We start from the raw sequence: 12,517 nt of genomic DNA, 5'->3' as shown, positions 1-12,517 counted from the left end.
TTTAAGTTTATAAATTATCAGTGTCTTGCTTGACGGCACTTAAACACTAACCAGGATTGCTCAACCCTGTAAAGTACCAACTATAAAATACAATTTCAAAAATTTTTTGGACTGCAAAGCAGCACTGAGCGGGCCCGAGCACATGCGTTTTGCCTTTTGCCTGAAACAAATAAATAATAACCAGCCCCACTTCTCCCTGGCCATGTGTTCTCTGTCATCTCCCCAGACCTGCCCTTCTCCATGTCTCCAGCTGATGTCCCCGCACTTTTCTTTAATTTGTCATTTTTCTTTCCAAAATTCTACTTGTTCCGCAGCTTCCGTCCTCACCCATGCACCTGATCCCACCTCCCTCATCACCCAAATCAGTATTTACAGCTGCCTACAGTCAGCAGCTCCACGTCGGTTTGTCGGTTTATGAACCTTTTGTGTCTATTAGCTGTATTTTGTAACTGCCTGGATGTTTACCTGCCTGTATACCTGCCCGCCAGCTTCTCCACGCATCTACATGTAAGCTTGTTTATTTATCATTAGACTATCTTCACTGAATGGGCCTGCGTTTATGTTTGCTTTTTTTTCCAGCAGGGTGACAATACACCTGTAGGGTATCTTGCCTGTATGGACGGCAAAGTGAATACACAACCCTGCTTGAAGTTGTTCACATTAGCCAGTTTGTACAACACATATATAAAGACTCAACAGCTTCTTAGTTGTGTTGAGTCAGCACAAAGGGCGACTAAGGATTGTAATTGGCAATATATAGATATATAATATCTTTGCAAAAATTATATTGGCGTTATAGTGAGTGGAAAACTGGGCCTGAGAACCCAGGGTCACATTTGGGTAGGTCCGTTAAAAAACCTGAATTGTGTGCGTGAATATGCAGTAGTCCACGACAGTGTTTGTTTTTGGTTGTGTTGGTTGAAAGTTGTTTTTGTGTTTGCTTTTATAATTGGTTGTGTTGTTTGTTTTTCCATCTCGACTTTTTTTTAAACCTGTTTGTTTTGTTTACGTGGACGTGTAAGCCTAAGTAGACACGGCCAACCAATGATAGTCTATTTGCCAACAGTTTTTGTTTAAACCAACTACTTCCAATATTTTCTTTAAGGAAAGTTAACCACTTGCTGCTTCGAGCTATGTATTTATGTGCAGATGTTGACACGAAGCAGGAAAGGGAAAACGAATGTGAATCGAAAAACGAATACCTTCAATCATTTAAAGTCCCCTAATAAAAGCCCTCAAAAAGCCAATTCATTTGCCTGAATAATAATCCTTACAATTTCAATAGGGCCTCACGTCTGCCAGTGCCTGTCAGTGCTCGGGCCCTAATAATAAAGACTGAACCGAGCTCCTGCAGAAGCGAGAGAGCGAGAGAGAGAGGTGCGCCGTGTGTAAAGGTGCACGTTGCGCCAACCTCGGCTGCTCAAGTAACGAGCCAGTTTTGAGAATGTAAAAAGTAGAAAGTACAGATATGTGAAAAATCTACTTAAGTACAGTAACAAAGTATTTCTACTTCGTTACTTCCCACCACTGCTATTAACCCACCAAGGTTGTAAAGACTCACAGATGGTACTAATCGAACGGGCGTTCCCGCATTAGTGGGGGTTGATCCCACTCCCAAGTAGGGCGGCTGTGGCTGAGGGGTAGAGTGGTCGTCCTCCAACCTGAAGGTCGGCGGTTCGATCCCCAGTCTGAACCATCTGCATGCCGAAGTGTCCTTGGGCAAGATGCTGAACCCTGAATGGCCCCCCATAGAATAACTAAGTGCTGCAAATAGATGCACTGTATGAATGTGTGTATGAATGGGTGAATGTGAAATTGTACTGTAAAGCGCTTTGAGTGGTCTTCATCAGACTAGAAAAGCGCTATATAAATACAAATCCATTTACCAAGTCTCTACTACATTTAGAAAAAAAGTTATTCGGGAATATCTCCTTTCCCTATGGGCTGCTAACCCTAACCAATCGAACAGGAGTGCCCGCATTAGTGGGGGTAGAGCCTACTTGCAAGTCTCTACGACCTTCTTATCCATAACCCTAACCCTAGCCCATAACCATCACCCTTTAACACTTCACACATTGGGTTTTTCCCTTCCAGAGGTCGTAGAAGCTCAGGGATGGGACCAATCGATCGGGAGTCCCCGCATTAGGGGTGGTAGAGCTTACTCGCAAGTCTCTACGACCTTCTAATCCATAACCCTAACCCTAGCCCATAACTCTAACCCTATAACTGCCACCCTAACCCTAACAATTCACAAATTGAGTTTTTCCCTTCTGAAGGTCTTAGATGCTCGGGGATGGTACCAATTGATCGGGAGTTCCCACATTAGTGGGGGTAGATCCTACTCGCAAGTCTCTACGACCTTCTTATCCATAACCCTAACCCTAGCCTTAAACCCTACCCCCCCCCCCACCCCCACCTTACCCTATTTGCAACCCTAACCCTAATACTTCACAAATTGAGTTTTTCCCTTCGGAAGGTCGCAGAAGGTTGGGGATGGTACCAATCGATCGTGAGTTCCCGCATTAGTGGGGGTAGAGCCTACTCGCAAGTCTCTACGACCTTCTTATCCATAGCCCTAACCCTAACCCTAACCCTCGCCCATAACCCTAACCCTAACCGCAACCCTAACACTTCACAAATTGGATTTTTCCCTTCCAAAGGTGGTAGAAGGTCGGGGATGGTACCAATCGAATTTTCTGCACAGTTTGGGCATGTTAAATACCTCAGAAAGCCAATTAATTTGCCTAAAAATAGGGCCTCCCACTGTTCGGTGCTCGGGCTCTAATAAAGACGATGGTGTTTTTGCTCTGTATATTTGAGTAAAATCACAAATCATTGAACATATTTCGAGAATTGTTCATTACTCAAGCACATAGTAAAAAAAAAGCATAGAAAATATACATCCTCAACAAACTATGACTCACGTATTAACACAAACTGTGAAACAAAACAGTTTCAGCAAAAACTTAACTTTAAAACCTTCATGAAGGTAAGAGTTATTGCAGGGACTGTTAAATTAGACTGCATCAGTTTTACCTGGGTGTACCTAATAAAATGACACTGGACAGTATCTATTCTTTCATATTTACTTGCTCATCATAGTTAGCTTTTATGTTTGCTTATCTTTGTTGTCCTTGTTTCACAAATATGTCAGTGTGTATGTTCTTTCTGCAGATTTGCTCTCAGCACTGCACTATGCACAAAAGGACACAGCGAGAGCTATACTGGGAATATGAGTGAAATTCCTGCTTCACATCCTCAAACAATTAAATAATTGTAATTTAATTTTCAAATAAAATTTATAATCAATTGGTTTGCATAAAATAAATCCCAATTATTGTGATGCATGTGCACAGGACTACAAATGTACAAAATACAACTTGCTTCTATAAAACAATATTTTCTCAGAACGATAAGGGGCACTTTATTGAGACAGATTAACATACTGTTTATACATTATAAATGAGTAAGTTGTAGCCTAATGCATTAACCATATTGCCTTTGTCCTAGTAACCCAGGAGAAATATTATCCATCTGTTGTTATAAAATTTGGAGCTTATATTAAGGCAGATCTATGCAATCTAGGTCAGGACAAAAAGTTGCCCCATAGCACAGGATAGATCAGGCTGTTGTTGCACTTTGTACATGTTTATATGGAAATCTAAGTACCAGCATTTGATGGAAGAATAACGTTCACTTCATTAAATAGTAATTGCTGAGGATAAATGTAAAATTCATGTTTAACTTCATGATATTTGCCCATCCTTGGATGAGAAGACCAGAGGCTTTTCAGAGATGATTTCATCACCTAACACGCTGCCGACTCATTAACAATGAAGAACTACAAAGCAGCAGCAGTGGGATACAACAGGGTTTTAAAAAGCTTTTGAAATAAGAGCTCCAAGGCTCTGGAGCACCCTGCCTGTGGAAATGCGTCAGGCTGAGTCAGTAGCTTCCTTTGAATCCAAACTTAAAACGTACTTTTAACATAAAACATTCCTTGATTTGACTCTAGTTTTCATTATTATATTGAGTATTTATAATTCAATTTCTGTCACACACGTTTTTGTTTTCTTTATACATATATGTATGTAAATTTGTTTTGAGACGATTATTACTACTATCATTTACACAAAGCAGTCCACATTCAGAGATGTGTACTAAGAGAAACAGAACCATGGGCATGTTTGTGGTTGATGTGGAGTTTCCACCATCACAAAACTAAAGCCAATGAAAACACCAGACACCATTTAGTTTATATATATAAATGCATTTATTTAAGTTAATCATTTCTCCTCATTCAAAGTTGAATTTTCTGCAGTATCTATAAAACAGGGAACAGTTAGAAGCGCTGTACAGTCTGACAACAAAACTAGGAACCGCGGCTGAGTACACTGTGTATATATGTACATACTGTACATACACGGATGTAGGTATATACAAAAATATACACTTTTACATGTGTAACCCCCTCGTGCCACATCACCCACCTCGTTATTTTAACACAATCAATCATTGAATGAAGCCACATTCCTCATAGAAAAAACATTAATCCATCAGTTCATTTCACTCCCTACTTATACTGATATTTACCATGTTGTGTTTTTGTTAAGTCATACTGGTCGATGAGAATTTTAAACTTTGTTGTTGTATGTGCATATTAAGCCTTCCTTTTGCCATGACTCATCCACACCATTACAGAAACAGAGATGGACAGAGATTTAGCAGTCCTGATCTGGATGTCCGTGCAGGGCTTGTCACCCATCAGAGCGGGCTTCCCTTCTTTTTGAGGTGGGCTGAGAGGAGGAAGACGTCTTTCAGTCTGACACAACAAATTCATAGAATAAACCGTTGATTTTGTCCTGGTGTTCAGTCACTCTACTCTTCTTTTAATGAGAATAAAAATGTCTGACTGCCAGATTGACAATCTCCTTCTTCCCTTTGAATGAAGCTCTTAGTTGTTTCCATCACACACACAAAAAAAACAGATGTATTACAGACATTATCGTCCATTTCCATTACACAGCTGGTGTTTGTCAAAAAGATTTATAGACATCAAATAAGGAGGCAGCCACATTGATAACCCTTCACCTTGATAACATCTGACACCAGATCAGCACAGCAGCCCACATCCTTCCCTCTGAACTCTAACGCAACAACAACAATCTGTGGGACAATGTGCACCCAACACGACCATTTCTGCATTTCCCAAAGGCATTTCCCTCTTTTTTCATTCTTCCTGGAAGGAACTTTGGCACATTGTGCTAAAGATGTAAACATTTAATCATCCAATCAAAAAGAGGTGCTTGACCTTTATAGTCACTTTCTTCCACGCATGTATTAACATAGAAAATAATATAAAATAAAAATAAAATAGCAAAATTGTTCAACTTCACAAGAATAAGACTTGTTTTGAAAAGAAAAGGCATTAAACAACACATGTGAAACACTGTTTGCAGACCGTACTGCAATGATCACTCGGGCGTGTGCAGTTTGGTCATCGTGCCTGTTCTGATTCTGTGTAATCAGGTTCATTGCCACTGAAAATCCAGGTTAGCGAGGCTGCTGAATTAACAGGATATATCATAATGTAAAGACAGACAAAGAAAATGTGAATAAGGAAAAAAAACTCTCTGGATGTACATTTTCAAACAGAACTTAACTACCTCCACACCCCTTCGCCCCGGTTCTCTAATCATTAACCACAAGAAGGGTGGCAGTAGAGGGCGCTATAGGTCAGTAAAACGCATAGGTAAAACGTCAGCATCACAAACAATTGCAGTGGAGTTTTTTTACAATCCCAGAGCTGGATGTCACAATGATAGCAAATAAAAAGGCTTTGACGTTTGTACATCCAGCCCAGTAACACTTCTAGACATGATCCTTACACATATAAATAAAAATTAAAGGAAAACTAAATATTTAAAATTATTCTACCTGGACCCGATTCCTCCTAGAACAACCCAGATTTCAGATCTACCCCAAACAGTAATAATAGCTTCAACCAAACAGGCTCAAATTCAGAATCAGCTGATGTGTAAAAAAAATGGAACCATATAATAAACAAAATAAATATTCGGTGGTTTTCAAATTTAAAATTAAGCTCCAGCCACTTTGAAGGAGTGTATGCGTTTCATGTAATATGCGAGATCCATCTTTACACATTTGTATTGCAACCAGCCTAAAGTATCATGTTCTGCAAAGCACGATTTGACTCTCTAGTTTCACATTCTATGAAAATGTATAACTTTTCTTGTGTATTGTAGTAAATTAAGACACAACTGATTTATTTTGTGTTATTTTACAATTTCCCAACAGAAGGGAAAAAAATAAAAATAACTTTAAAAGTTGACAGTATATCTACCTCTTGATAAGCATTAAACCAGCCTAAACCGGATTTGGGTCCTTGAGTCTCATCCCCATGGCAACACAAAAGCATTCCCCCCATCTAGAATATGGCCTCATACCCTGGGTCATCATGAAGCGACCTATCAAGTCACAGGATAGGCTTTTCAACCATTTCAGCTGACCTTCTCCTCTCCACTCAGGCGTTAAGACAAGGCAATCTTCAGAACCAGGGAAACAACATGGCAGAAAATAAGAAAAGGATCAGACAACAGAGCAAACACAACCAGCTGTCTTTGTCAGGTTTGGAATATCTATCTATAAGAATAAAATAACAAATCAAATGTGAAAGGATGTGAATGTGCGTGGAAGAGAAATAATGACAAACAGATTTGTTCACATTAATAAACAATTTCTGCTGCAGCTTCTTTCTAGAGTAAACCAGGAATGAAGTATCATCTGTTCAGGGATATTTCTGGAGTTTGTGTATGTAGCTGCATTAAAGATGCCAAGTGATGAGTCACTCTGAACTTAATCAAAACCAATTTACCCCAAAATCCAAGATCATGACTCATCAGTGACAGAGACAGAAGAGATGATGGAGCACAGGGGAGAGCAGTTATGCAAAAGATGCAAAACAGGCATCAGATAATGGACTTGCAAACAGATACACGTTCTGTAAATTGAATCTGTACCAAAATCAGGTAACAACAAACTATGAAGCTGTCGTGTCAGCGCAAGTTTGACAGTTCCGCTTGTGCAATCAGAAAAACCAGGCCGCCTTGTGCAGAAACAGAGTACGTCACATAGTGAAACCTTGTTTATTGCAGTATTAGACTTCTGAACAGATGGCTCATCTAACAGCCACAGTGAAGGGAAAAAAATATGTTGATACAAATCACTAGTGACTGAGTGCAACTGTGGGAACATGATGGTGATGCGTGCAGCTTTCTGAGCTTTAAAGAAGACGAGTGCATGCACACTTCATACAGTTGGAACTCAGTCAGGGGCTTTGGAGGTGCTTTTGTTTGAGCATGACCTCTGTTCACAGGCTGGAATAAGCAAGGGGTCTCCTTAAGTCTCCTTCAAATAAATAAAACTAAAAACTTGTTACAGGTCCACAGTATGAGTCCTCTGAGAAGTTTGCCGCACGTGGACACTGGTGATTTTCCTATGCCTGTGCCTGCAGGGTCATGTAGAAAGTGGATGAACACTCGCCTCAATCCTGTCCATGTGAATGAATTTGTAAAAGATTAGGTGTCTGTGTCATTATCTCTTTGCAACAAACACATGTTAGCTCTAGAGAAGAAGCTGCAAAATTAAATCCAGTTTGGACCTGAATTTTAGACAGTAACCTTCCTACAATGGAAATATAGACACATGCAAAGACAGGTATGTGTGCAGGAAAAAGATGTATAAACTGAACTGCCCCACAGGAAGCAGTTAGAGAGCAGCGAGAGTATTTCACCTGAAACATAAAACATCCATTTGAAATTTGGTTCCATTCTTTTTAAAGTAAATAAAAAGAGACGGGAGACTTATTTTCTGTGTTTTTCCTATAGAGACATAACTGGTGTAGTAGTGAAGCTGGTGCAACAGCCAGTGCTACAGCCAGAACATAAACAGAAAATCTTCAAGGTGAGCTTCAAGACACTTCCTGGTTTTAGGAACGGTTGTGCCAGTGTCAGGCCCAGTCCATAGTACAGAAGCTCTGCCCTGAACCGCTTCCCCCGCCTCAAGAAACAATCTGTAGGGAAGAAACGGTACAGGAGACAAGAAAGTACACATAGTAATCTCTCCACCTTGTCTTTTTTCTCTGTGATCCTGTGAATCAATGAAAGTAAACAAGAAGAAAAGCTCAAAGAATAGAGTCTGTTTCCTCCCTTCATCCAAACCTTCACCAAAAAACTACAACCTGAAGCCTCCATCTGCCGCTCTGGGCTCGAGTTCAGTGTGGAAAACCAACGAGAGAGCACCAGAGAGGAGCAACAACAACAGCCAACATCCCATTCTTCCAAAAGAAAAAAAGCTCCCCTTCAAGAATTAAGAGCAAGGAATAAAAAATACTAATAATAATGAAATAAAACAATTACAAAGTAAAAATGTCAAAGTTTCCTATTTCCCCAGAATTGAATAATGTAAAAGAACAAAACAAAGAAAGGAATTCACTCAACATTTGCTTCTAGAACCATCAATGGAAAAACACTGAGGTATGCAGTTTGGGTGGGAAGCCTCTTCATCGCTTTTATCCTCATCATGAAGCACAGACAGATTCCCGTTTACTCCGGTAATGGTCTGCAAGCCCCTCCCCCCAGGGTGTGTGGCTCATGTTCGTTTTGTTTTTTTTTGGTGGGGGAGAGTTGAGAGAGAGGGGTGCATGACAGGCTGCACCTCTGAGGAGCAAAAATCAATTTTTATCCATTGAGCTAGTCTTTCTCCTTCAAGTCCATCTTCTAACCCGTGTCTCAGAGTCTGTTGTGGTCTCTATTCGAGATCCAACTCTGCCTGGGGACTGTGGCGCCCCCTAAGATTGTAAATTGAGGGTGAACTTCCATTGCTGGTTGAGGCTTGGGCTGCAGACCTCCACGGTGAGTCCACCCATCCTGGCGCTGCGGCTGTCCAGACAGAGGTTACTGCCCACGTGACGAAGCTTGGAATTGGACTCAATCTGCTCCCATTTCTGGTGAGGAAAAAAAGCAATAACACACACACACACACACACAAACACAGACAGACACACACAAACACAGACAGACACACACAGACGCACGCACGCACAATAAAGCTGGTCACAAATGTCCTTCAGTTCTTATTTTGTCTTGCAGGAAAGAGAAGCTGCTCAGCGTCTGTACCTGTCTGCTGTCATTCTCTCGACAGCCTTGAAGTTTGATGAGGGAACCGGCGGTTCTGTCCACCACAGTGAGACACAAGTCCATGTGTTTAACTGATTTGTCCTTGGTCAGAGCCCATTCCTTCACAAAAAAGACACGGGAGAATATTAGTATTATGCATCCACATCTCTGCCTGCACGATCTGTCCTGATCTGTTGTTTTATTTCATAGTATAATACGGCTCTGGAGTAGATGTTAAAGTGCTGCACATCAGAAATTCCCTCACCGCACTCTCGAGATATTGTGTTCACAAGAATGTGACGGACGGATGGACAGCCTAAAAGCTAAATGCCTCCGGCCGCTGGCTGTTGCCGACGCTAAGCCATGAAAACAAAGTAACTATTTTAAAAGAAATGCCCACTGACTTTTGACAACATGCACATGCTGAGATTAAAAGTTAACACGGAACAAAGGTCTGAGCTTTTTGCAAATCGAAGTCCAAATAGGAATAAAGGACGTCTTCATCAGATTGCTGAAGTAATGAAGTGAAACATAAGAACCCACTCTTAACTTGAACAAATAAAAAGAAATAGATCTGTGCTGCTCTGATTAACAAACAATAGCAGCAATAGATAATGCTGGGATTTACCAACATCCAAAGGAAGACGAGTATCCATCAAGATATTCCATCAGAACAAGTTGTCTAAAGAAACCGTATTGTTATTTACATGATTTAAATGAAACAGGGCGTCTCCATTCATCCGGGCTGCAGTTAACATAAAAAAATTGGACTGGAAACAGAACAGGTTTGTTGTTAAAACTACAAAACTGCCTCTGTTGGAGGAACTGAAACATGACAGTAAACATGTGACATGTCAGGTCGATGTCTGTGGTTCCCCCTCTACACCTGTCGTTCTATATCAGGAAAAGGAAAACCTCACACCACACAAACACAAGTATGCATGAACACTGCGCACACACACACACTGGACACCCTCTACATTGTAAATGCTCAAAGAAAGAACACTTTCTCTAAGAAATGATGTGAGTGTAGAACTGTATTTAGTAGTTTGAAGCTGAACTAAGAGACAGCTTTCATGTATTACTGACTTTCTATTCACTTAAGGATAAGGGGATCTTAAAGTGGGGTTAACTTTGTTCTTAGTTGCACCTGTCTTCCAATTCAAACTAACATTCGACCGAAAATAGCCAAATCATCGGACGTACCCCCTGTAGTCTCACCACAAGTGCCACCTCCTGCCACCCAGGTGTCTCTAAGGACTAGACAAGCTGACCTGTGTGTGTCTTCGTTGTAACGCTACCTGGTTCCCACCAGCGTTGTGGCACTCATAGACGCCCACCACCCCATCAGCAAAATGACCCAGGGTGTCCAGACAGTTTCCTCCCTGCTGCAAGGCTCCAAACGCTATGTCCTGGTGATCTGGGACCCTGAACACACACAAACATACAGTGTTGTTTCATTGTTTTTTCCCACTGTTTCATGCTTGTATCAGCTCTATAAATATATCAAGGCTTTATTGTGAGTAGCAGGAAAGGGTGGGGGTGTGGTGACCGAGAATCAAAAGAGCCATGTTTGTCGATCACAAGTAGGAAAGTACAAAGGGTGATCCGCTGTGTAATTTATGTCTCAATATATAATATTGATATTATATATATAATATAGATATGTATGCATATAATTCCATGCACCCGTCCATATAACATTATATGCTTTCATTTTCTTACCTCAGTTCAGGGTAGACATTATCCAGGTACCATTTAAATGGCTGACAGCCTAATCTCTTCTTCATCTCCAAACGACTCTGGATGCTGAGCGAGAGGAAGAGACAGAGAGGGAATGAGAGGGTTGATCACTTGTGGTTTCCAGTGCGTCTCTGAAGTTTGACTGAATTATAGCCCTGCTCAGTGATTCTGTGAGGGCAGCAAGAGGAGGCCCAGGGTACATGAGGCGGCTGTTTTGCAGGGAAAATAACAGATTTGGCCGGCACCGCAGGGATATGACAATAGTGTTCCCACAAGGTCATACATCTCAGCATTTTTTATCTCCGTCTCACTACGCTGTCTGAATGTGAGAGTGCTTGTTGTTGTGAAGACTCTTCTAGATGTGTGAAGGGACACAAAGAAGCAGTAAGTGTTTTACGCAGATTACTTTGGAAATAAGGACCAGAAAACACGTCCAAGGATGACAAAAGACTAAAAACTCGAAAACACTGCAATGTAATTCACTCAATCCTCCATCTTCATGGAGCTTTGCCATCCGATCCTTGGTACTTTTTAGTGGAGCCGCTTGTGTCCATCATGTCCTTTCACTTTGCCCTGTGCTGCAGTAATTTCACACTGATCCCCTCAGCACATCCAATAATATGACAGTCTTTTGATCAATGCAAATCAGGCAGGGACCTCTTGCAGTTCTTTCAGCCACATTAACTGCCTTGTGTCACTTTTTTTTACAGCTGACATAAGGCTAATTGGCAAACTAATTAATACGTGTGTCTGCCTGACTTGCTAAGTTTTACACTTAAGGGTACTTACTTTCCGTAGGGGACGTTTCTCGCTGATGGGACAGCAGCGTAGTAGAAGTTTTTATACTGGTCCATCCACACTTCTGCTGCTCTCCTTGTGTTCCTAACAGAGGGGGGAGAAAAAGAAAAGAAATCAGTGAGGGGTGAGGGATAGGGAGATGATGGAAAGAGATGTGATAGAAGACAGGACAACTGCAGTGTTGCATTTAGCCTTTTGGTTCTCCTGTTCACATCTGGGACTAAAGGGTGTTCTGAATGTGTCTCCTGGGACTTGTGATCAGATCACTCAGTACAGATGCTAATACCAGGACTGAACATGGTCATAGTTCTAGACACTGAGGAGCAGTCGCTGGTGTAATGAGGCTTCTGCTGTGAACACCTACTGGACTAAAGACCCCTACATCACCCCAATGAAGACCACTGAAGAGCATCTGAAGACCATGAACTTAAAATAGTTCATTGATCCAGTTCATTGATCCCTGTTTCATTCCAATCACTACTGCACAGAACGTTTAATGGGACTTCCTAAAAAAAACATCCAGCACTTATAACTCAAACTTCAAAATGTAGCCACAAGAGTTCAGACAAAAACCAAAATGACTGCCCACATCAACCCTGTTCTTAAATCTAATTTTTTAAGTTGTATGCTTATTTTTAAATCTCTTGATGGAGCTGGCCACAAATACATAACAGTCGTGTTAGTGCAATACAACCCAGCGAAGCCTCTGAGACATCTGAGGAGTGGTCTGCTGGCGGGGCCCAGGGCAACGTCTGAACAAGACTTATCAAGGAGAAGTT

The 12,517-nt window shown here is 41.2% G+C and overlaps 1 protein-coding gene across 2 annotated transcripts in view; it reads right to left on the bottom strand.

Annotated features, from left to right (window-relative positions):
- Window positions 1–4,249: 4,249 nt before the first annotated feature.
- The window catches only part of galnt2 (UDP-N-acetyl-alpha-D-galactosamine:polypeptide N-acetylgalactosaminyltransferase 2), a 53,216-nt gene continuing 44,948 nt past the window's right edge, over window positions 4,250–12,517 (bottom strand). For both annotated transcript variants that reach the window (XM_061067915.1, XM_061067916.1), the window contains exons 12-16: window positions 11,730–11,822; window positions 10,923–11,006; window positions 10,499–10,625; window positions 9,198–9,317; window positions 4,250–9,025 (exon numbers count right to left, since the gene is read on the bottom strand). In XM_061067915.1, the coding sequence (XP_060923898.1) occupies window positions 8,870–9,025; window positions 9,198–9,317; window positions 10,499–10,625; window positions 10,923–11,006; window positions 11,730–11,822 (580 nt within the window). In that variant the 3' untranslated portion in view covers window positions 4,250–8,869. The remainder of the gene's footprint in view (window positions 9,026–9,197; window positions 9,318–10,498; window positions 10,626–10,922; window positions 11,007–11,729; window positions 11,823–12,517) is intronic.

Source organism: Limanda limanda, chromosome 3 (assembly GCF_963576545.1).
Source record: "Limanda limanda chromosome 3, fLimLim1.1, whole genome shotgun sequence".
In the NCBI taxonomy this organism is placed as follows: Eukaryota; Metazoa; Chordata; class Actinopteri; order Pleuronectiformes; family Pleuronectidae; genus Limanda; species Limanda limanda.
This window is presented reverse-complemented; position numbering and strand designations above follow the sequence as displayed.